The sequence below is a fragment of the Semicossyphus pulcher genome, unplaced genomic scaffold (assembly GCF_022749685.1).
Source record: "Semicossyphus pulcher isolate SPU_LCO1_2020_fin unplaced genomic scaffold, fSemPul1.0.p SCAF_18, whole genome shotgun sequence".
Taxonomy (NCBI): domain Eukaryota; kingdom Metazoa; phylum Chordata; class Actinopteri; order Labriformes; family Labridae; genus Semicossyphus; species Semicossyphus pulcher.
Window position 1 is genome coordinate 17,961,545 of NW_027211691.1, and position 26,179 is coordinate 17,987,723.

Genomic DNA, 26,179 nt, shown 5'->3' on the forward strand with positions numbered 1-26,179 from the left:
CATGTCCCATCTGTTAACATGGAGGAGGCGGGCTTTATGACCTATACTGCAGCCAGTCAGCAGGGGGCGATAGAGATGGTTTGGCTTCACTTTTGGGCCATACTACTGAGCATCCTTAAACCAGTATGAAACTGCCTCAATAGTAGATGTGCAGCACTGACCAATATGAAGTCTCACATTGAGTTTCACCTCACAAACACACAAACACACAAATACCATCAAGCTGCTACAACTGGCAGGAGATGCAGCAGAGCGATGAATAATGGATCACAGGTATGATCAGCTGATAAAGAGCAGCACACAAGAGCGATGGCGTCCTTAAAGTGCTTTTCAAACAGCCTGTAGTGTGATTTAACTGTGTACTCTGCTCTGTGTGTGTGTGTGTGTGTGTGTGTGTGTGTGTGTGTGTGTGTGTGTGTGTGTGTGTGTTGTGCTGACATGCAGCTTAATCCCAACACATTGGAACATTTATTCAAAGCTCAAGTCCTCCTCGAGCATACATGAAATTGTTTCTTCTCAAGGAGCAGAGACATGGTTGCGGCTGAGGGGATTAAGATTTCCTTTATTTTTCTAAGAAGTATTCACAGCCACGATTTCTTCGCACTTTATTTTCTTAAAGTAAAACAACCAGAATAATCTCATACAGAAGAATTTCTTTTAAGGAGCCTTTCAAAGGTGAAAGCGTGTAGGCACAAGATATTCAGGTGTCAGTGTGATGAAATATTTATGTGGTGGGCAGGGAAGCTAAACGTCTGAATGAATCTTTTCTTCAGGTTGTTTTGGTGCTCTAGAGGCAGAAAACATCCCGTTAGTGGCAGAAGCAGCTTCCTACTGAAGATGAGTGACAGTGTCCTTCGTTTATTATCCTCCTCCGAGTGCAGCTCAGGCATCTGTAGTGTCTGTAGTGTTTTTGTGTATCCGTTTATGCATGAAAGTTTGTGTCTGACAACTTTATAATGATACAGTTTGTATCTGAAATGACGGGGACATTTCTAAAGCTCTGGTAACCTGTTGCAAATGTGTTTATATTCCATTTAAAATGAACTCCAAAAATGTTTGCAATTATTATAAAACAGCCCTCGGCAACAATAAAAACAGCGAAGAGGTCTGACGGGTGCAAATAATTTGTTCCTCTGTTTCCAGCACTGTGAAATTATAAAGATAAATAGAGCCACAATAAGTTCTTAGAGTATAGGCAGTGCTTAACAGTGCATTTGCAATTACTTTAAACAAACAGCACATTTATGCTCGCTTTTCCAAGCAAAACAATTGAATACATAAACAATCTTTACCCAAACAGCTTAACGGTTCATTTAAAGTGAGTAACACATACCAAGGGTGCAAACTTTTCAGGACTGGCTGGAGATGCTCTTACGCCGAATGATACTGCGTACTTTGCGCTAAACCTCAGCAAAACATGTTCACAAACAATCCGTATGAACGCCACATCCTGAGTAAACAACATGATTAGCACGACAGACAATTAAAAAACGTAACTGATCCGCTCAGCGATACCTGCAAGGTGACTGAAGCCCTGGCTTGTAGCAACGCTGTCGTTTTTTTCATACAGGTTCCGGGGCACACCACTCTGACCCGCAAACATGAATAACACATAACAAATGAATCAGCTCTGTAGGCCACTTACGCATTGTTTTTTCTGTTTAAAATACAGCAAGACGAGGTCAAAACCTCGTATGTGGCTGACCGGTCAGGTCAATGTGCGCTTTTGTGGGCAATGTGTTACATACTGTGTCGAACAAAGTATCCAGAGCTGTAGAGACAGAGAGTCGCGTCAGTGGAGGTCCAATATGCTCCATGATCCGCCATTGTGATGTCGCAACTCTCTCTCTCTCTCTACGGCTGTGAAAGTACCGTCACTCAGTCACTCACTCAGTCACATATAGACCCATGTTTGGCGGTCAGCCAAAACAATACATGCCATTGAAATGTATGCAAATTTAATGATTCCACATCATTGTTTTTGGCTTTTTTTGGACTATATTAAAAAGACGTCTGGTGACGCCATAATAGGTGTGTTTACATAAAAGAAAAGACAAGCAGCTTGATACAAACCCTCCAGTATTTAAAAAAAGTTGTAAGGAAAATAAAAGATTTTCTTGCCCAACAAAACTTGTAATTATCAAAACTTTTGTTACGTATTTCCTGCAATAATCCAAAATCCAAGGACCAATCCCATTGGTTGTTTGTCGAGGGAGCCAGTGCTATGCTAACATCCGGGCTGGCCCACAAAAATACATCATCCCTGCAGCACTCTTTGGACATAACACCATGAATAGCTGAACAAATTCAGAGTCAACAGTGCTAAGTCTGTGTAAAACAGAGCCTGAGAAGCAGCAGCAACTTTCACACCATCACAAGTTTGTATTTTCACACATCAACATCAGGTCTCACACCTCACTTTCTGGCACACCGCGCCTCTCTCCCACCAGATCTCTCTTATTTTATTGTGTATTTTTGTGTGTGTGAGTCTGTTCCTCCGGTCTATCACCCTGAAAACACTCACAGCTTCATGTCCACCTACACCCAGCTGGACGATGGCACCCCACCCTCGTTCGCCCCGAAGGGAAGAACCACCAGCTGGGCCCTCTCACCTCCGAGGAGCTCTATCTCCCTCCGTCCTTTCCCTGTAGGAGCAGAAAACATCTTGTGCTGATTAAGACGGCGCTTTACAGGCTTACATTTGTGTGCCTACTCCATTTACAAGCGCCCTTGTTTTCTATTCTGAAAGTAAAGTGCTGACTCAGCCTGCCTGGAGGGCCTGACACGATTTGTCTGCACTTTAAGCTGCGATGAAAGGCTCCTGGCAATGTTTGTTCGAATCTCCAAATTAATCAAAAGCCACGCCACCTACATGGCTGAACTCCTTGGATTTCTGATGTTTATCAATCCCGCGAGGCTTTGCTAAGCCTGAAATATTATCAAACTGTCTTATATCCCAGGCTGAGTAATATGTCGAGGTATTAGATTATAACTCTCAGAGGGAAATATGAATCCTCGGAGCAAAACGGGGAAGGATTGAGCTTTAATTAATGTTTGTCTCATGGCCTTTTGACAACTGAAGCGCGCTAGTTGGAATAATACCACCCATATATCAAAGAATCCACAGATCCGCACGAGTCCCTATTAGTGAGATCACAGTGTACACTTCCTTGACTCTCACTCTAAACATGTTTTTTAGATAAAAGCGCAGCTGTAAGGGATCTCCAGAGACAAGCAAGACGCGAGCATTCTTCCTAATTCTGCACAGGAAACAATAAAAGCAGACGGGCCGCTCCCACGCGGCTTATAAACGTCCACGAATGTTTCTGCTGTAAAAAACGCAATCCTGACTGTGCAGTCTGGTGGCTTTTTAATGTAAGAGTGGAAGAAGTTAATGGGCTTCTCGGTTTTTTAATTGGATTAGTCGACATTAAAAGCAACTCTTGTGCTGATTGCGCCTTAATGAAAACCCATTGAGTGAATGCACACATAATGGAAATGATTGTATTCTCATATAATCTAATTTCGCAGGTTATTTGTCCCGCAGCCGAATTAAAATGACTCTATTGATTTTCTATATGTGCACGCTCTCTGTTTGTGCAGGGGTTTAAAATTGCAATCCCAGCTTTTGATTTGATTTGAGCTCACAGGAAGTCCCCACAAATATGTGTTTATATATTCTGCACACGGTGTAATAATAGCACAGACCGCATCATCTTAATTCACAGAGCAACACAGCAATATCTCCTCCCTCCTTCAAGCCGTGTTACATTCCTCTTAATAACGTTTGTTGCCTCCTCACAGTCGTATTTTTGAGCGTGTTACGCAACCTCTAATGTTTTTATTTTGCGTCTGCAGGAGGACACAGATCACGACTACTACACGTCAAAAACGTACGGCCCGTCGGATCCCATGAGCAAAGACTTGTGGGTAAACATCGACCAGATGGACAAGGAAAAAGTGAAGATCCACGGGATTCTGTCCAACACACACAGACAAGCAGCGGTGAGTCAACAAACAGCGCCAGAGATTTCCATGGTGTCTTTGGGAGTTTAAGATGACGCTCGGTGTCGTCCTTCATTCATAATAAGCTGTTGTTTGTTGTTGTAGCTCAGCTGCTGTGTGAGGTTTTTGGTTTAAGCTGCAACTAACATGTACTTTCATGGTGGATTATTTTCTAGATTTATCGTGGAGTTTAAAATTCAGAAAATAATCAAAGACAGTCCATGATGGTGCCTTCAAAGACCTCATCTGTCTGTGACCAGCAGTCCAAAACCAAAGCTTCAGCTTACAGAAATCCTCACAGAGGAGACGCACATTTTCTGTTTGGTTTTTTTTTCATTAAAAATGTCTGAAACAATTTGAAAATTCTCAAAATACTGTGTGATCGGTAATGTTAAGATCTTATGCATGTTGTCCGTGCTTAAAACTGTTCCACTTCGCCACTTCCTGATGCCTTGTGTTGAGTCAGATGACCAATCAGAGACTGTGCTCCTTACTTTCCACCAACTATGTGACTAGAACTTCTGAGGAGGACTGGCAGGTTAGGAGTCAGCAGCCAGGCTAGCATCTCTATGAGGCTAAACGCTAACATCGGTGTGCTAGCATGCTCAAAAGGACAATAGGCTACCTACATTCTGATGTAAAGCTATGCTAACCAGGTTCACCCTTTTAGTCGCCATGGTTCCAACCTTTAACTTCTCATACAGCTGTTTTTCCAGTTAAGAAGTATTCAGTCTAATGAGCACTGTGAGGGGAAAAAGCAACTAGTTAGCCAGCGCCACGGTTGGAGCTAACACCAAGGAGGAGTTCATACAACAATGGTGATCACTATAGATTAAGCAGAGGCTCTGTTACTAATGTGAGTCACTGCTGATCTCAGAGTCATTGCACAGCGAGATGGTAATCCCCCTGTGCTAGTACAGCAGCCAAAATAACAGGGAGAACAGCGTTAATGTGATGTATAACATGTAGATTCTCCCGTGCGCGTATGAATTGACAATTTAGTTTACTTTCTTTCAATTTATTTGGCGTCTTGACTCGGACAGCTCGCTCAGCCAATAGATAGCTTTACTGTGGCGTGGATGAGTTAATGTGTCACACAGGAAAAAAGCCTCAAAACATCACAACTGGCAGTGCAACCTTTTTATAAAAGCTGCAGGGAAATCAGGCATTTTTGGCTGTGACAACAGCAGCAAAACCCTGCGAAATCCTGGAGGGACTGTCTAATGTACAACCCAGTTAGTTTAACATGCGCTGTTGGCTGAACAGAAGGAAAAAAATCAGTGCCAATAACAGCGTCGGCGTATTTCTGTGCACTTTCTGTGGCATATGTGCGTATTTGTCAGGACAATATGAAATGGATTTACCTACAAACCACAGCTGTTATATTGGTTAGGTTGTTAGCACAAAGATATAACGTGACAGTTTCCTATAACATTAAAACCACGCTGGCAGAGAGTAAGCTCAGTGTTCCTGTAGGCACTGAAACAGTTTAAAAGCTCCTCTGCAGCGAAGTTTCAGAGCTCCACCTCTGCTGGAGCAGGTGACCCGTGTGAGGAGCATACTGATGAAGTCACACAGGGCAGCAAAGACTGACTGAGAGAGACAGAGCGGCGTGGCAGCGGGGCAGTCACAGGCTGAGGGGAGAAAAGAAAAGGCACCCCGGGTGAACAATAGCCGGCGAGGAGACAGAAAGGAGTCCCACATTGTGCATTCTGCTGCTCTACCTTCAGTCATGTAATGATGGATTGAAGCGTACAATCTGCGGAGAGCTATTCTTTTTAGCCACAGAGCAGCATGTCTGAGAGGCCAGGCGTTTCCTTTCAGATGTAAAAGAGGGAGGTCTCGCTCTGAAATAATCAATAAGTGAATTTGGTGGCCAGCCAATCAAAGCAGAGACAAAAGGAGATATGGAAATCTGGCCTTTCCTTGTGAGACTGCAGAGCAAGAAAAATTGAAAACCATCTGTTCTGAAACTCATCCACCGCGTCAGCAGACTTAAACAAATAGAGTTTATTATGATGGCAGTTACAATCCCGGAGAAACGGCATTAAACTCTGAGAGCTGGAGCTCGACTGGAGGAAAGTTTCCCTCCTGGCGCGGCTGCCCACCGGAGCTTTGGCCAATAAGGTCGTAAAAACAAAAACACAGCCGCAGAGTTCAACTCCATCACAAGAGTGTAGAAAAGTTAAGCTCTGGATCGTCTGTTAGATTCAGGGTGGTTGGCCGCAGGATTACTCCCCCGGCATCAGCGAGGATCACGTATAATAGCTGCTGTTTACTGTGGACGGCCTTTCTCCGTAGCGCTTTCTGGCAGCAGTGTGATAGCACTGTAGCATTTGCAGTTCAGGGGAAAAATAATGAACGCATAAAACATGGTTTTGTAATGTTATTGTTTCTTCTTCTTCATATTACTGTTAGTATGTGATAATTCCTGTCAGCATGTTCGTAAATTGTTTAGAAGCCCATTTGTGCCAGGAAAAATATAGAACACAAAGGAAGCTGTTTGATACTGAGTCAAAGTTTTTGACTTTTGTAGCCAAAATGATTAAAGATAAGTCAAAAAATGTTCATAGCTCATAAGTTTGACTTATTTGATATAATTTAGTTACGCTTATTCAAAAAGCACCACTTTGTTTGGCCACATCGTAAATCAAATGCGTTTATAGTTGTTCCAACCACTTTGCGAGAAGCCAGAGGGAAAAACCAGTCAGTAGTATTATAATATGAGGATAATGGCATATATTTTCAGACAGTCTCTCATGGAAGGTATTTGCACTTGTGGCATGAAATAAATCAACAGATCAAACAGACATAAATGTGTCAAAAATAGAAAGAGAGAGCTTGAGACAGAAGTTTACACACAGTTTCAAATAAAACTGGGTGTGATGTTCGATTTTTGAAAGTTGCAGAAATTTTAGCCTTCCTACTTTCTGACGCTCGAAAGTTGTAAAGGGATCGGTATCTCCAAAGCAATTTGACCATGTGACTAGAACTTGGCCGGTTAGGAGTCAGCAGCCAGGCTACCATCTCTATGAGGCTAAATGCTAACATCAGTGTGCTAGCATGCTTAAAAGGACAATAGGCTACCTACATTCCGATGTAAAGCTATGCTAACCAGGTTCACCCTTGTAGTCGCCATGGTTCCGACCTTTAACTTCTCATACAGCTGTTTTTCCAGTTAAGAAGTATTCAATCTACTGAGCACCGCGAGGGGAAAAAGCAAGTAGCTAGCCAGCGCCACGAGCTAACACCAAGGAGGAGTTCATACAACAATGGTGATCACTATAGAAACATATGTCATCTCAATATTGCCAGACATGAAAGTTGAAGCAATGTGAGACTAAAGATAAAAATAAAGTCTACCAAGTTTTCTGATATCAGGTAACCATTAGTGTTAGCCTGTTAGCAAACTAACATTTGCTAATTAGCGCTAAAATTAAAGAACAAACTGAGGCTGATGGGAAAAATCATTAGCTTATGTTCTACTGGACAATTGGATATTGACCTGATGATGGCATTAGATGAACATATCTGAAGTTTTACAGCATTAGCATCTATGCTATCATACAGCTAGCATGACTGAAGCTAGAAATACTCAACATTTCATTCTTTAGTGTTAAATAGTTTCAGGAAGCATCAATATTTCTGGATTTTTAGATGTTCTTTTGGAGAGGATGTGATTTTTCTCTCTCCTTGTACTAATATGTAACAAAGGTCATATGCTGTATTTTACCACATTTACATTCCTCTTTCAATCTTTATGTTTTGGATTTCTCCTCCAAGTGTTTGCCTCTCAAACAGGGTCGATTTAGCACCTCTGGGCACGTCTGTATCTTCCTTCCACATTGTTCTTTTGATCTAAATCCTCTTGTTGTTTTTTACATGAGAACAGTCTCGTCTCTGATCCTCTTCTTGCCTCTATCTTTCTGACCCTGTCTGTATCTGTCTGTTTTTCCCCTCACAGAGAGTGAATCTGTCCTTCGACTTCCCTTTTTATGGACATTTCTTGCGTGAAATCACTGTGGCGACTGGTGGTAAGTAACACTGTTTCCTCAATAGTAGTTATTACTGTTGTTATTGGACACACTGTATGTGCTTGGCAGATTAGACTGTACACAGACATGTTTTATTGCTGCTGGGTTTAGGAGGGAATGTGGTTAGATTTTTAGTCTGGAGTACAGAAGCCCAGAAAAAGTGTGCGTCTGCATGTGTTTCTGCCTCTTTGTGTACCTGTGAATTTCCAGGCCATGCTCAGTCCCAAGTCATCAAAAACAGCACCTTGACTGCTGGCCCAAAACGTCAAAGTATGACCCTTAAAGGACCCCTCTGGCATCCGTTCTGAATTATGTCCTCAGCTTATTGTTTCGATGTGGTGTTGCAGACCGGTGATGCTGTATGGAGAGCATGAAAGTTCACATGGGGTGGTGGTTTGATTCCCAAAGGTTGAATGCTTTAAGGAGGTGACTTTTGCTTTTTCAGTGAAGAGTTACAGAGATTATGAGGAAAGAGAGTGAGGATAACATCCCACCTGGTGCTGATGCAGTGAGGACTCTATGTATGAGGCGTGCGATTTAACCACTGAGCTACTGATGCGCCGTGGATTTCTTTTAAGTTACATAACAAATTAGGTACGTAACGTACATGGGTTAATTACGTCCAAATAGTGCGTTCAGTGTGTAACATTCGCGGACAGCGTAACTTGCTTCTGAACATTTGTACTGATTTAAACCCAAACAATGATCTTCTACTCAACTAAACAAAGTAATTTTGGTGCCTAAAACAAACCAGTGTAAAGCATTTGATCATTTTCGATAAGTTAAAAATGTGTTTGTTAGCATACTTTATTTTGACTGAACTTAACTGAACGTTGCACATTTTTTAACGCTATTTTGAGTCCTTTGTTTTGAAACAACAACCAGACGTGACTTATTATCATCAACTTGAATGCTTTATTTCTGAAAGACTTAGCAGATGTTTTATATTTATTAGCTCTTACTTGTTCTTTTTCATTTAAACAACTAAATGGACATCGCATGTTTTTTTTTATCACTTATTTGACTGCTCTATTTTGCAACACTGACCAGATTGCATATTTATTATGGCTAAATTGACTGCTTTATTTTGAAACTCTAATTGGCCTATTCATATTTATCATCAGTAACTTGACTGCTTTATTTTGAAGGCTAACCGGACATTGCGTATTTCTTGTACCTTACTTGATTCTTTTATTTTGAAAGATTAACCGGCCTATTCATATTTATTATAAGAAACTTGACTGCTTTATTTTGAAAAACTAATTGGATGGTTAATATCTATTATTGCCTACTTGAATGCTTTATTTTGAAGGATAATCAGACATAGATATATAGATATTTCTCATAGCTTAACTTGATTCTTTTATTTTGAAAGACTAACTGGACTTGACATTTTATTATGGCCTAACTTAACTCAGAGCCCTGTATGTGTCAAAAGGACACTAGTGGTACCTAGATCGTCATATTTTGATGCTTAGTTTCGGACCAAGCCGCCATGTTTGATGAGTAAGCAGTGAGAAAGTGTTGGGCTGTTTCATGGCTACTGCACAAAGACAATACAGAAAAGAAAACCATGAGTCATTTCCTTTGACGTTGTCTCTGGGAAATTGCAGCAGAAGATTCGGGGTTTGAAAAGTCTCGTCTTGCACAAACCACAGTACAGAGACACACCACCAGCACGCTGCCAGCCGAGCGGTCCGCCTGATACAAGAACATTCACGGCTCTCACCTCCGCGGGAGAGTCTGCTGCGCCGGGGGATAAAAAAACAAACCACTCCCAACAGTCAGCACCACCAACGCCTCGGCAGACTTAACTGGAAGAGAAACCAGACCGATGGGTTTGGAGTGGAAACAGGAGCGTGTGTGCCAAGTGGCCTCGACACCCTGATAGACATGGATAAGGAAGTGTGTGTGTGTGTGTGGGTTGCACACGTGACACAGCAGACGTGTTTGCCGGAGTGTGCAAAGCAATTTTCCACTTGAGTCTTGACGGTGAAACCACAACACCCCAACCAGCTATTATCACATCAAAGACTAAAGCCCCGCTCTTACCCAACTATTCCAGAGATGCTGCGTTTACTTGCCGCTGGAATAATACAGAAATGTGTCTCTTATCATCATTTTCATCGCCGTCTCGTTTTCCCACTTGAGCCTCCGTCACTGGCACAGAGTGGAGTTGGCTTTCTTGGATGATGGTGTGGAGGAATGGAGGAGCGCAGAGGAGATAACAGGAATTTGCATACAGACAGAGATGGAGGGATGAGACTGAGGAGGTGGAGGAGGAGGAGGCGGCTATCTGAGCCTCGCAGGCCTCAGGGGCTTTGCCGCCGAGACACCACCCTCATATTCTTCCATTTCAGGGTCTATCAGTCATCTCGCCCCCGTCCCAAATGTACCACCCTTTCGTCCCCTCATTTATTGTTGTCAGCAACTTACTGTCACATCTTGAGCAAATATGTATGTTTTAAATCTGTGCTGAAACTCTGCGGGGAAAGATTATTTCAGCTACAGCTGCATTTACATTTGTTCTTTTAAACATCACAGCTGCCAGTCCTCAAACACATTAACAATGTTGGCACACAGCCTAGTTAATGAGGTCTAAGTCCACTTTTATTGATGGTGCATGCAGTAAATTACTAATTACACAAAGAAAACCTTTGACAGAAGATGTATTTCTGTCTGTTATTGAGTCTATAAAGGTTTAACGCCAAAATGATATGATTATTTTGAGTTTCCAATACCAATCAAGAACTCAGTGTAAATACTTTAAAACAAGTTTAATGAGGCCCAGATTGTACAAAAAACTTTCAGAGAACTCTTCATACAAGTCGTTTTTTACACGAAGAAACAATCTCTTTTAAGATAATAAAGGTTTAAACGCTAAATATGACCACGAATGACTTGCTTGGGGCGGCGGTTTGGCTCAGCGGTTGAATCACGCGTCCCGTATGTGGAGGTTATAGTCCTCGATGAAGCGGCCCCGGGTTCAGCTCCCATCCTCGGCCCTTTGCCGCGTGCCATCCCCACTCTCTCTCCCCCTGTTTATGACACAAAAAACAAGCTAAAAAAAAAGAATGACTTGCTAAGATTTTGTTAGTTTTAAGGTTAACATCACCCTTTAACTCTCAAATGTTTTATGAATGTGAGGATTTTATCTGTTTAATATCTTTTCACTTTTTCTGATATTCTATATTCAAGAAGATCAATTTGTCGATCACACCGATAAATCTTAATAAAATCATTACTGATGCTTTCTGCTACCCTAACACACTTTAGTTTATAAACCCACACAAACAATATAAAGTCACTTCAATAGATTACAGCATCTTTCATCCCTGAAAAAAGAGGCAGAAGACGTTAATGTATGCCTGAAAGGTCTTAAAAATAAAAGGATTATGACAACAAAGAGAAGCAATATTTATACAGTGAGGATCAGCAGAGGTGGTCGGCATATTGCAGGTGAGTCTGTTTTGACAGTATGTGTTAGTCAGTGATGATTTATGATCAGTCCTTTACACACTCTGTTGTTTACTAGTCCTTCTGTCACATTTTACAGCCAGAATACAGACTCAGAAAACCATCAACATATTTATCAAGTCATGTTATTGTAGTTATTATTGTATCGGTGGAAACATCTTCAGACCAAGATACCATGTGTCAGTCCAACTGTTTATTAAATTGGTCTTTTAAAGGGCCAGATCCCTCTGTACCTTTGGAGGATGTTATCCGCTTCTTCAGTGGGCTCTGGAAAACCTCCACCAGACTGGCGGAGGCCAGGGAGCTCGTTAAACTACACTTCCTCAATCTAGGACGCCCGCCTCCGATGTCATGTCTTGGTTTGAAATTTAGACTGCAGACCCGAAGATTTTTTAGAGGATCCATATATTCTAGCAGTACTTCGGATTCTGTAGCGATCAATGTCTTTGGCTGGTATTTCACTCCAGCGTCTCTCGCTGGGTCATTCCAGAGGGGCGCAATGCACGCTGGGTGTTGTAGGAATGTAGAATGGGCGAAACCACAAGCTGTTTGTACAACTTTCTCCACAGCTATGGCGTCAATTTCAATTATTGCTTCTACTGATGGCAAAAAGAACACCAGCTTTTACTGACAGTGGCTTTTTCCAGGCGCGAACTGCTCCTTTAAGATTTTTTGGCTGATGAAGTTTGACTCTTTTGTTTAGTCATGGTGGCGTTTACTGCCAATTTTAAGTTTTCCAAAGTTTAGAAATGTTATTAACATTTTGGCCAAAGGATTTTTGCTGTGTAGGACATAATGGACCAGTTATAGGCTGGCTCAGGTTTTGTTTTTTATCAATCAGCAATGAAAAAAGAAGATTTAAAGTAGACAGACATTTAATTTGGATAAAAACCTTGTTCCTTTTTTTTAAGAAGAATGAATAAATGTGTGTTTGATGCTGTTCTGGCTCAGAACAGCTGCGATAAACAGAAAGAATCCTGTAAAATAAACCCAGCTGAGTACGACAGAACGGAGATCTTGTCTAAACACAGTGTCCAATAAAGTGGAGCTTTAGTCTGAGAGGGACTGCTAATTCCTGCTCATGTTGTTCTTGGACACACACACACACACACACACACACACATATAAACATGACTTCCTCCAACTGCTCCTTTATTACACGTCACCTTCCTTCTACTTTCTCATTGTATACCTGCTGTTCCCTCCTCTGTCCACCCCCCTCTGCTGTAAGTGACGGCCATATTGAATGAACTGCCTCTCTATTGAGCGCCCCGGAGCCCTCCCCTCTTTACTGTATTGAGAGACTGTCTGATTTTCTAAAGACTGTCAAATAAGTCGTATTGTGCTTTCCCTACGTGTGTGTCCAGACTTGGTTGGTTGAAAGGTTGAAAGTGAAAGGAGATATCAGGAACAAAACAAAGAAAGAGGGATAAGATGGTTGAGTTGAATGTTGGGTAAATATGAGATGAGATGGAATGTATAGTGGCTGATTAAGAGGCATCAGATTAACTGCAGCATTGTGTTTATGTTTACCTCCGTAAAGGCAGGTAGACTAAACAACTCTGCCTCTTTATTTTCCATCTCTTTACATTCATACACTGTGACATAACATCGGGTGGATGTTCTGATCTGCAAGGCTGATCTGGAAACCATTCTACAGCTCCCAGATAGCCTATGTTTATTTTATATATATATTGTAACAAAAACATTTTAAGAAATCACAACACAGTGTTAGCAAAAGTGCAACATTTTTGGACATAAAGTTATTCACTTTCTTGACACTTTAAGCTGAAAAGTTTGGTACAAGTCTAATGTCTTTACAGTAAAATTTAAGCTAACCTAGCAGCAAATTAGCTTAGCTTAGCATAAAGACTACAACCAGTGAGCATGGCTCCATCTGAAGGTTACAAAAATCTGCTTACCAGCACCCCGACTATCACGTATAAACACATGCACATTATGATATGCTGAACGATTAAACCCATAACCACTTTAGTTACTGTTACCGAAGTTACCGTTTGCAACCATGAAGTAATCCAGCACATGACCACCCCTAATCATCCCTGGTAAAAGACTGAGATATCCAGTAATTGTTAAGTAAATAACTTTAAAAGTTGTTGTAGGTGGATTTTGTTACCTTTTGAATAGAGGCAGGCCAGCTGTTTCTAGCTCTGTCATAAGTTACGCTAGCTAGCTGCTAGCTCCATGTTTAGCATGCGGATTTCAGAGTAGGATAAACATATTTCTCAAAGATTCCTTTAAGATTTATTTATTTAAAACACACAACTTGGAGACATTCAATTATTTGATTGGACTTACACATCAATTTTTAAAATGTATATATTGTTTTGTCATTTATCAGACAAAATCAAAGAATGTATTTTAAAATCTGAACGCTTACTGGTTGTCTCTGGTTTATGTAATTGCCATTTAATATATTTTGGTATTACACTGTTGGTCTGATAAAAGGCAATTAGAAGGCTGACAAATTAATTGATTTATACAAAAAAATAGTTAACCATAAACTGATAATGAAAGTTATTTTGAGTTAAAGCCCTAAATAAGCAGCTTTGAAGTGTAAGGCTCTGATCAGACAGAACAAAGGCTGTAAAACGTGAGCCGCACCGCACTGCCTTTTTTGTTGAAGCCTACGGTTAAAAAAAAGAGCAGCTTGCAGCCTTTTTTTTCTGTTGTTAAGGCAACCACCAAATCATTAGCTGTCATTAACCTAACCGATATTTTGTAAACTGACAGAAGGCCCGCCTCTCCATTCATCTGATTGGACAATGAGGGAAAAACGGCAACGACGTCGGGCGCTTTTCTGCTTTGAGTTTAAGTTTTTTTCAACTCGAGGCGCATAGAGCGGAAAAACACGAGACGCTCAGCAACGCAAAAACAGCACGCAAAAAGCTTCCCTCTCATTGAAAACAACTACGAAAAAGTTGCCCCAGCTGCTAAAACGCATTGTGTCTGATCAGGCGCTGATTTAATTGTTTAATTAGTCAATTGGTTGAGCCTAAAGCACATTAAAATTAAAAACTATATATATAATAAAGCACGGGAGAAGTAAATATTACCTTTATTTTGTCAATTTTGATGGGAATCCATGGAAAAACCTTTCATTGAGCCATAACGGAGCATATCTTTTACCGTATTCTCTCCAGGTGCATTTCTCCCCAGTCAGGACTTCACAGCACTAAATAAAGTCACATCTTCACCCCCCCTCTCCCTCCCTTCTCCTCTCACTTTGTGTGTGCTGACAGGGCTCTATGTAGAGGTAATTCTGAGCTGGGAGGTCTTTAGGGAAAGATTGATTCCCCCCGTGATGTTCTCTGCTCCTGCTTCCCAAAGTGATAGATGTGTTTTTATAGCCCGCCTACTGAATGAGAAGACATATGGTGTCAAGAAATGAGGGTTTATGGGCCTGGCTTCAATGAGACTTTTCCCAAAATTTCTCTTTCTTTCTAAGCAGTGTTATTTCCCCTGAATGCCTCAGGCAGATACTTCATAAACTGTAATTCTGTTGAACTTCAGGAAAAGCACAAAGGGATCCTTTCATACTGTCAGAGAGTGAATGTTGATGTTTTGTAGGAATATTCAGAACATAATAAAAGACATGTCCATCCAAATACCAAAAAATTATCCATTGACCATGTCCAAAATTAATTTAATGGAAATGTTTTATATTTTGGCAAATAAACATGTATTCACTTCCTTGCTGAGGGCTAAGAAGGCTTTAGTTTCACTCTCATTTCTGTTGAGTATATATGAAGCTGCAGCCGTCAGCCATTAGCTTAGCTTAGCACAAAGACATGGGAGAAACAGGGAAAACCTGGCAAAGTTAACAAAATATGTCAACCAACACCTCTTAAACTCTTAAATAACATGTTATTGTTGATAAACCTTGAAAAAGAAAAGGTTTTAAAACAACCTGTTCATTGTTTTATGTGGTTTAATATGTCTGACCTTTTCTTCGTGGATGCAATTTTTCCCCCTGGTGCTTTTCTGTGATGAAGAAGCAATATAATTTGTTAATTAGCAAGTTTAAGAGCCACAACGGTATGCTAGCAGTTTCCCCTGATTCTAGCCTTTATGCTTAGCTAAGCTAACTGGCTGCCAGCAGTAGCTTCAAAGTTAGCGTCTGAAATGAGAGTGAAATCCGTCTTCTTGTTTAACTCAGTAAATTACAATTATACATTTGAGTTTTAGAGGTATTTAGTTGTATTTTGACAGAGGCAGGCTAGCGGTTTACCCCTGTTTCTAGACTTTTTGCTCAGCTAAGCTAACTGGCTGTTAGCAGTAGCTTCATGTTAAGCGTACAGACATGACATTGAATCAGTCTTCGAATTTAAGTCTCGGTAAATATCGTGAGTTTTGGAGGTACTAAAATTATATTTTGACAGAGGCAGGCTAGCTGCTAAGTAGCTGCTAGAATTAGCTTCATATTTAGTGTAGAGACATAAGAGCGTCTTCTTCTCACCTAACTCTGTTAGATATAAGTGTATTTCTCATAATTTTCATAAACAATACACACATGATAAAACAGAACTACCTTATATTTGGTTTTCTGTTGTGAAACAAACATTTTTAGTGGTTTCTGAATCCTTTATCTGTCGCAAACATCCTGCTTTTATCAAGACAAAAGTAGCAACATGAGGGAAAAAATAGATGCCCTCTTTCCTAGTGCAAGAACAATTTTAAAATGAGAGTAATTTACTTTAAAAACATGTCTTTTTGAAGATACTGTCCCAGCCGGTGTTATTAATTCCTCCATCTGTTCTACAAAAACAAATTATACTGGATACATGTTATTGTCTCACCCGAATGCCACGTTTTCCCTTTGTTCTGAGGAAAACGGGATGTTAAGGGTACAGCTTAAGGTTTGTTATGGATATTTTTGGCATTTCAAGCAAAGCCAGAGAGAAAAACAGAAGCATTTGCCCTGAATAAATCTTAAAGTAGCAGCTGACTTCGCTAAAAGTTGCTGTCAGTAGGGAAATTAAGACCATGTTTGACTCTGTTGTCATTAGTGCTTTATTTCTTATGCAAAGACTGTTCCCTCGTGATGAATAGTGGGCGTTTCCCCCCTTTTCTGGTGTCCATTAATAATCATGTTTACAGGCTGCTAAATGATGCAGCTCTAGTTTGTGTTGACTGAGCACGTCCCTCTCTGTAGAGGGATCTATTTGTGCCTCGTTGAAGGGAAGAATAAATTGTGAAAGTTAACATAATCCCTTTTTGTTGTCATGGTGTCTTCGTTAGCGCCTGTGATTGATGATGTGGAATAAAAACACACAGGAGGATGAAAAACAGTACACCAGGAGCGTAAAAGAGGCAGTATAGTAAGGAATAAATAACTACTCACTCAGCAAATCTTCCTCTAAAGTCCCTAAGATTTGCCCATCTGTTTTTGATAAAAGATACTAGCGTTACTAAATAGCTATTGCTAGCTTAAGCAGCCTTTAGCATGTGTTCAGAGACAGAGGGGGAAGCGATGTTTGTGGGTAATTGGGTGCTTTTAACTTTGGACTGGAGGGCCAGCTTGTCTTCATGAAAGATACTGTATCTGATAACAGCTTTATAGAAGGAGGAAAGGTAGGAGTGAAGGGAGAGAAGATTGATGTTTGCTTTTTCTGCATTGCTAAAGGCTAAATCCACCTTGAAACACTTTATTAAAGCAGCTTAGTGTAATCTGCTTTGGTAAAAACTCTTACAAAGCAGTGTAAGCGTTTTATTTTCATTTAAATTTGAATTTGCAAAGAACTAATGGATATTTGTTGTGTCTTTTTCTTTCTTAGGGTTCATCTACACAGGTGACGTGGTCCACCGGATGCTAACAGCTACACAGTACATCGCTCCTCTTATGGCGAACTTTGACCCCAGTGTCTCCAGAAACTCCACTGTCATCTACTTTGACAACGGTAGAAGCGGTTTACTTCTCATATGTTTCTCCCTAAATGCGTTGCTTGCAAACTGGCACTTTGGGCTCTAACTAGCCACTTAATTTGGTAACAACAAAATGGAATTAAGTCTTGAATCAAACTTAAGCTAACTATCAGTTAGCTAACTTTACCACAGTGATTAAAGCTTTTGCACTCATGAAAACATTCAAGCTAGCAAAGCTGGCAATATCGTTGTGAGGTCAACAAATGACTCACTTTGTATTGTTACAGTAGCAAAGCATTTATTATGGTAGTTAGAAGCTCATTAACCACAACAATAACCAAGCACAGACAGAGCTAAAGCTTCACACAACACATTAGCCCATTCTGGAGACTACTATAGTACACTGTATTTAAAGAAGACAAAACTTTAACATATTGCATTAAAATATAGGAGTGAGTTGTGAACATTCATGAAATTTCAGCTACTATCTGATTTGCAGCAATATTGTATATTTGTCAAAGTTAGCATGAATGTCATAAGAACTTTGATTTGTTAATCAATTTGTTAATTAGCTGTTAATGGTCAAAAACAGAACATGTAAAAAAGACAAATGAACATACCAACAAGCAGACAGACAGAAAACAAGGAATATTTACAAACAATGCAAAGTACGGAAGCCCTTAGCGGACATGCATCCATACATTTTATCTACTCCGTTATTTCAGGTTGTTTTCTCAAGATCTCAACTTGTTTTTCTAGTTATCTCGGGAGAAAATAATAAATATAATATATGGATGCATGTCTGCTAAGGGCTTCTGTAGAAAAGCATAATGCAAAAGAAACTGTCAAACACTTAGTTAATTCCATTTACACATCTCAAAGTGAAGTGAAAGGAAAACACATGTCATATCAACATCATCCAGCCGTCAAATTAACACAAAATGGTAATTTTGAAATATTATCTTGAAATTTATCTCATAATTTTTTATTAAAGCTCTTTGAGCCATCCTCAGACATTCATTCACTGAATAGTAAGTCTGTGTCATTAACTATTTATATGACACTCTAAATGACCTCATTCCCCTGAGTTCACCTTACTCGCACTAAATGAAGCTATATTGAACTTTTATATGATTTCCTTTTTTAATTCCATCTTATGAAGTACATTGATTTGGCACATAATTAAATAGCTGGAAATGCTCAAAAACAAACATTTGTTTTTATTTGGTTTATCCTGTCAGCAACTTTCAATTGATTTTACAGAAAATATATGGTATTAACTGTGATTTTATCGATAATACTCAGCACAAATGACCCCTTAAAGATCCCCCAAATCCTACTTACTCACTTTAATCTAAATTGATGCCCTTCCTCTCTCTCTATACCTTTTCCTTTGCTATCTGTGCCGGTTGTTATCCATCATGTCAGTCACTGCTGTCTAATCCTCTGCAGCACAGTGACTGACCAACACTGTGACCTTCTGCAGCCGAGCTCATCAGACTTTCACAAAAGTGGCAGCCGATCGATTCTCGGCCCGCCTGCTCCTCAACGCACTGTCCATCAGTCAATGTCCTGCCAATACAGCAGGAGAACTGTACTGTATATGTCATGTAGTGGGATAGTCAGTGCATCTCTTCCATCAGACTGTGAGCAGGTTGATGAGGCGAGCACAGCAGAGATGTATTGTTTGTTCACGAGTGTGGGAGTTGCGTAAAACTTCACAGATATGGTGTGAAACTTTGTTGTTAGATGTTTAATTTTCCCCAAAACACGCCAGTTGTTCATTTGAATCTGCTAAATAAAGACTACATAAGTATGGAGGACAGATGGATAAATTGGAGGTGTTTCCAGAAAACATTCTCACCAGATATTGAAAAGCTATGAATGCATTTGTCTCTCCACATCTTTACTCCACAACTTTGGCGTTGTTAGATACTTTTTGGAAGAAATATTGAATGCTCTCAACCACGCTCAAACTCTTGACGAAAGTTACTTCTCAGTGCGGTGGGTGGGCTTGCATAATAGGGCTGGATTTGATTTGTTTGTGTGGAGTTTATACAGCATGTTAGGCCTGTAAGTGGAATTAGAAACAAGGCCAGTGTGTACTCCCTCCACGCCTCCTCACCCTCTCTGTATTTTTAGACAGAAAGCCCCAGATAGCTCCAGCCTCCCCTCTTGAACTCAATGCATTTTAAGTAGACTTATATTAGGCTTAACTTGTGCTGACTGAGAAAGCACACTCTGCCATTAGGACGGAAAATTCACTGCTTTCTCCTAAACTCTGACTCCTTTAATTGATTCCAATCTTCAAAACTCTCTTCCTCTTATTTTATCCCCTTTAAACTGTAGTGACATAAAGTGTTGAACAGTGCCTCATATTTGATGCTCTTACAGTTCTTATGAAACAGCTAGCAGAGTCCTATTTACAGTAATTGGGCATATTACGTGTTAACTGTAGCTAAATGCGACACACAAACACAGCATCAACCCTTATTTACTAGTTAGCTAGTTTGTCAAGTATTTTTGTCAGTATCCTTCATGATATTTTAGAATTAGTTCCATTTCCTGGAAAACATAAAAAGTGTTGACTAAGTCTGTGTCGAATTAAACACTTTTTAAAGCTTTTTAGTCCCTCCATCGTGACTATAAATGCGACGACGAGAGCGCTAGCTAGCGGGTTAGCATACCGGGCTTGTTAACACTTTTAATGTTCCTGCCACTCTCCCACCCTCTCTCGCTCCTCTTAAGTGTGTCTAAAAAAAGGGAGAGAGACATAAGGCCACACATACGCACACAACAAGACTACAATCTACTTGTGATTAGGAATTAGCAGAGAGACAGAATAGCTTCTTAATCAGCATAAACATAAACGTTAGCCTGGTGTGTCGGGGAGTTTCACAGAATGTCACTATGTTTTGTGTTATGTTTTGAGTTGGAACACCCTTCAGTGCTATTGTCAGCTAAACGGTAATCAAAATCTGTTATATGTCCCTTTCTGGCACTCAATTTTTCAAATAGCACTTAGCTAGCTGCTCCATGGGAACTTACTAACTACCCAAATAACTACAAAACCATATATTGTCAGTGTTGGTCAAGATACGGGTTTAAAAGTGACAAAAAGAATAAGATGTAATATGAAGTTTAACTGTAGGTCAGACCCTAACTTGTCTAACCCCTCCTTTAATACATGCAACATCCATGTCGAGTGCCAGAGGCCCTCTATACTCACCACATGCGATTACAAAGACCCCCCCTGTAAAAGACGCCGGTGCTCTCCTAACTGTCAGCAGAGGAGCTCAATCTTATCTCTACTCTGAAAGGAAGAGCTCTGACTTTGTGACGTTAAAATTGATGAGTTGTGTTAACAAACCTTCATTGCCCTGGAGCACAGCCAAATGACTGGCTCGGAGGAGGGAATGGCTTTCACATCAATAGGCTCTCCAAAGTCCACAGTAAATCAGAATAGTGTTAAGAGTAATGGGAGGCCCTGCTGGAGGGTGGTGCTGATGGCTCAGAGAGTTTGGTGATAATTTAGTGTGTGTCCAAAATTAAGGAAACACCCAAGGATGACTCTTTGTGGTCGAGTGTGATTCAAAGTTATGGCATGTGATTTTTAAGCATAGTTATCACTTGAGTCATTAATTTATACATAGACTCACCTTTGCTAACATATAGTTGGTCACACATCTTAAAAAAAACATTTTTTTATCTAGCCTAAACAGTAATTAAAAAGAAAAACAGCATAAGAAGTTGTGTCTCTTCGGGGGTCGCGAAGATATTAAACATTTAACGTCTTGACCGTTTACTTTTACAACCTTGTTCTCACTTTTACGATCAGCCGGAAGTCGTTTCAGCATCCTTTAAAATAAAAGCCTCCTTTTTTGAAACAGGAAATAAAGTGCTAAAGGTTTAGATCGTGAATAGACAAAATAAGAGCATCACAAGTTATAATTCTATCAGGCAATCTCTTCTCTAGAGTGAAAACAAAAACTGGGTTACTAACATGTAGATATGTCAGGACATGTAACCTAAAATCATTTTGTTTACTATCACTTAAAAGGAAGGCTCTCATTAATTGTCTCATCTCTGGATTCTGTAGTTTCAATATTTGAGACATTTGCCGTCCCAATACAATGAAAGAATTATACTTTGAGCAGCTCAAAACACTAGCAACCTGCAAAAAATTGGTATAACTTGCACAACTCAATATTAAGTTTTAATTTTTTAATATATTTTCTAATTTATTTTTGGGAAGAAAATGCAAAGGCTGTATGAAAAAAATATGTTGACAGAAGGATCTGGATTATTTGGTGTAGCCAGGTCTTTTCTTTCTGGAAAGACACGGTTTGTTTTTGTATCTAAGCTGTCTCACCTTAAAATCACCTTAAAAACTCAAGTTATATGAAGCATCTCAAAGTTAGCAAATAAAAACAAGATTTTTTGCACTAAAGCTGAAAAATATGGCCCGTTTTTATTTGGTTGACACATTTTGTCAACAACACTTTCAAACTGGGCCCCTCCTCCTGGGCTCTTCTTCACCAGAAGCTCACTCTCACTCTCTCGTCCACCCTGCCGAGCTAACACCGACAGCATCACGGTTACCTTTGCGCTAGCATGCTAACTGCGGGTTACTGTTGCACTAGCATGTTATCTGCCGATTAACTTTGCGCTAACATGTAAACCGACAGTTATCTTTGCGCTAGCATGCTAACTGCGGGTTACTGTCACACTAGCATGTTAACCGCCAAATAACTTTGCGCTAGCATGTAAACTGACGGTTATCTTTGCGCTAGCATGCTAACCGCCGGTTAGCTTGTCCTGCCCGGTTTTAGGCACCTACTTGTCCAACAGAAAGAAGGCTAACTCTGTATCGCTCTTTCGCCGTGTTCGCTGGTCTGAATGGGGCCCAGCTGCTAATTTGAACCACTCCCACACTCACCTGTAGGCTGTGATTGGCTCAGGGAACCACAACAGCGCCCCTCCTGAAAACGTCCCATGCAAAGCAAAACAACAGAACAGATGCAGAGGGAAGGGTCTCACAAGGGTCTGCACACACACTCACCAACACACATGTATAGAGGCCCATAAGTGATGATTTGTATTATATTATATTTGTAAAAGTCTACATATTTTTTTTTTTTCCTTTAAGTAATGCTCGATATTGGCCTTATGCCTTACTTGTTCCTCTTGGAGACGTCTTACAGCAGTTTCATTTTCTTTTGCATTCCACAAAATATGTTACGATTTGCCAGAGCTTCATAATCCATCACTGTATCCACCACGCCTTGATTTGGTTTTGTCAAAAGTTTCAGTTTTGTTGCTCTTTCATGCTGCTCCACTGGAGTGTTTTCATATCAGCGCTCACACTGCTTCACTGCCAGTCACGTCACACCCACAGGGGGAAATGAAGTCCCTGCCAGGAAACACTCGCTCAAAAACGTATCGCCTTACAAACACGACTGTTACACTGATGTCTTATATTCACAGGCTTTTGCGTGGTCAGCGGTCGATTTCACGCTACATCAGAGACAGTAGAGATGGTGTTTCAAAAGCAGTGAAACATCAGTAAGAACTGTGAGCTGTCGGCAGATAGCAGCTCTGAGTGACGGCTGTATTTTGCTCTAATTTATGTGATTCTATTCAGTTTTACATGTGGTGGTTTGTTTTTTCCCTTTTAGGGACGGCTCTGGTGGTGCAGTGGGACCACGTCCATCTGCAGGACAACTACAACCTGGGAAGCTTCACCTTCCAGGCCACACTGCACAACACGGGCAGGATTGTTTTTGCATACAAAGAGGTCAGGACTCATCAGACTGAATGAATGACACTTTAATTCATGCAACTATGACCAGCCTGCGTGGGCTTTCAAAATGACACCCCTTTCTGCAGCCCCAACCTTTTCAGCTGGGAACATGTCCTTGTGTTTGTCATCTAATAAGTCTAACGATGGCCGCTCCCTCAGAAAATATGACTTAATGTCCTCATACTGTTTCTGTATGCTTGATTTAGTTGTTACATCATTTGATATTATGTTGTAACTTGTATTCGATGTCCCCTTGGAGTCTATTAACTTCCAAATTTGAAAAAAGTGCCGAAAAACAATTTAATAGAGCAGCGTAAAAGAGAAAGTAATGGAAGATATTATCCAGCAGAGACTGCTGTAAGGGTGTGAAATTGCAATTACCAAATAATGATGTATGATGATCGAACTGCAGGGCTGCTTCTTTAATGATTGAGTTTTTTTTGTAATTTATTTTCTCATACTAGAAGAGCTGATCTCAAAGGTGCTGGAGTTTTTTTTTTCCATTACGCAGCTGTGAGTGGTGTGAAAAAAGAAATGTGACCATTACATGAAATGTGAGTTTGAACCTGTAATAATGTATCCCAAAGTAACAATACTTTTTTTACTTTCTTGCGGCTTCCTACGGGAGATAATAATAAATTGTCCCGGCTGTCAGGCCGGTGCGGCCTGCTTCTGTTTTCCAGCCTGTCGCAGACACACTGCCGTTGCTTCTGGTAATTGATTTTCCTCTTTTCTATTTCAGATCCCCGTTGAGGTGTCACAGATCAGCTCTGTCAATCACCCAGTGAAGGTGGGCCTGTCTGACGCGTTTGTGGTGGTCCACAAGATCCAACAGATACCCAGTGAGTCTCAAACAACCCTCTCTAGCTCTCTAACATAACCCTTGCCTGTGACTGTCCAATCATAGCAGCTGTAAGGAAAGCTGAAGGTTTTTTTTGTAGACTTGCCAAAACCAAAAACACAGGACCAAAATAGATCAATAGAACACGAGGAAGTCTGGCCAAACTTATTACCCTTAGTAGTCTGACCTTTGCCCAACTTGTTGACTATATCTCATCCTTAAAGCGTCTTGGCTTGTCAAACTGACAATGCAGTTTTAATGTTTACATAAATCTAGGCTCTGTGTCATTTTGTCCCAATAAGTTTTTCGTTGTAAGCAGCCAACAGGGTCAGACTGGAACAAATAACATTTTAATTAAACTATTTGGGCTTACGAGCTCTATCCTCTAATACCAGAACAATGCTGATCCTTACTTACATCTCCTCCACAGTAAGTCTATCTTCAGCTAGGACATACACTTTAGCCTATATCTTGTAGCATGTGCCATCAAGTGCATATTCATGACTTTTACAGGGTTCTCTTTTTAAATCGTCAGCTAGAAACATCACAAGTGAGCTAAAGGCAACAACTTTGTTATTACTAAGCTAACGTTAGCTGATAAAAGTCAGTGACATTCAACATTTTAGCCCCAAAAATCTAGATCCAGTGAAAATATGATACAACTTTTGCTCTCTTCTCAAAGAGTCATTAGCTATGTCCTAATTCAGGGGCTGCATCCTTCAAAAGACGTATTTGAAGTTCCGATTGCGTCACAGCGGCGCGTCGAACACTGTCCCATTCTGAAGGCTCCTTCAGGTGCAGCCGACAAATGCGCTCGCCTTTTCCTTGGTCCAACGTATCCCAGGAGTCATTGCGCGCCAATTCAAACCAGATGGCGGACACTTAAGCGGCCGAGGAATACACTTTAAATGTAAAAGTTTTTGATTTCAACTCAATTGAATAGCTAGCAATACAAATGTTAATAAGTAAAGTTATGTGACGTTAGTCATGATAGTTAATTAGCCCGCAGCTACCTGTTACTAGGCATCAGATGCAGCGTTTGGATACGCAAGGGTAAGGGCGGGAACAGCTGGTGAAAATCCTCTGTAGACCAGACCGTCTCATTTCAGTTCGGCCTTAGTGTCTTCACCGGCTACAAATGACTCATCCGCTGTAGACTTCATCCTTCAAAGGATACAGCCCCTGAATTGAGACACAGCCATTGTATCAAAAATGACTCAGAAGTCCATGTGGTAAACATGCCACTGTTGTCAAAGTTCTAGAATGGAAAGCCGTACAAGGGTAGCAACAGTAACTAAGGGGACAGGGCTTAGGATAGGGTCATTAAACAGGCTGCTGAGTGCATTGTTTCATCCGCTTTTTATTTACCCTTTAAACTGTTTCATAGCTTTGAGTTCAGCCTTGTCTCCTGTGCTTTTCCCAGCGCCGTTCCACCTCTTTCAGCGGGCAGAGCTGTGGGCAAAACTCCAGATCGGCCTCTCCCATTTGCTTTTTAGTTACTGCAATTTAGGCTCATTAAATTTAAAGCAAATGCGAGCAAAGGGGAGAACTTCAAACCTTTTCATCCAGTCACACCCTCTCTTTCTCTCTCGTTTTCATTAACTCTAATGCAAAGTCTGCCAAAATAATGAGTCGCCAAGTACGATTTATTCAGTAATTTAAACTCTGTTTTGATTGTGGGTGTGAAACTTGGATAGCATTTAGCAGTACATAACAAGTTTTTTTTTTTACATCCCTCACTTGGCATTTATATTGACTTCATTGGCGGTGTGACTACAGCTAAACATGTCCTTTAAAAGGTCTTTGTAAGTCTGGTTTAAAAGACGAATCAAACACCAGATCCTTGGAGAGATGGAATTTTCTGACATGGACTGGCATGTTGTCTGTGACATCTGAAGGCCTCAATATCTCTTTCTAGAAGTCTGTAGTTGGCACTGAGAGACCTGTATATTGAACCTGTTAGCGCAGTCCTCCCAGACTTTATAAACCGAGCTGTTCTTTGATGCCGGTGACACAGCATGATGAAACCAGAGCGTGCCTGCTCAGGGAATGATGAAATCTTGAATGGAAGCAGATAGAGACCGAGGTGTTGTGTTGAACATAAATTAGGTCTCTGAATCTTCTTTATGTCAC

The 26,179-nt window shown here is 40.6% G+C and overlaps 1 protein-coding gene across 1 annotated transcript in view; it reads left to right on the forward strand.

Moving 5' to 3' along the window:
• plxdc2b (plexin domain containing 2b) overlaps window positions 1-26,179 on the forward strand; it is a 101,315-nt gene that overhangs the window by 46,062 nt on the left and 29,074 nt on the right. The window contains exons 3-7 of the mRNA XM_069667621.1: window positions 3,859-4,005; window positions 7,970-8,039; window positions 17,315-17,437; window positions 23,081-23,199; window positions 23,948-24,047. Of these exons, the coding sequence (XP_069523722.1) occupies window positions 3,859-4,005; window positions 7,970-8,039; window positions 17,315-17,437; window positions 23,081-23,199; window positions 23,948-24,047 (559 nt within the window). The remainder of the gene's footprint in view (window positions 1-3,858; window positions 4,006-7,969; window positions 8,040-17,314; window positions 17,438-23,080; window positions 23,200-23,947; window positions 24,048-26,179) is intronic.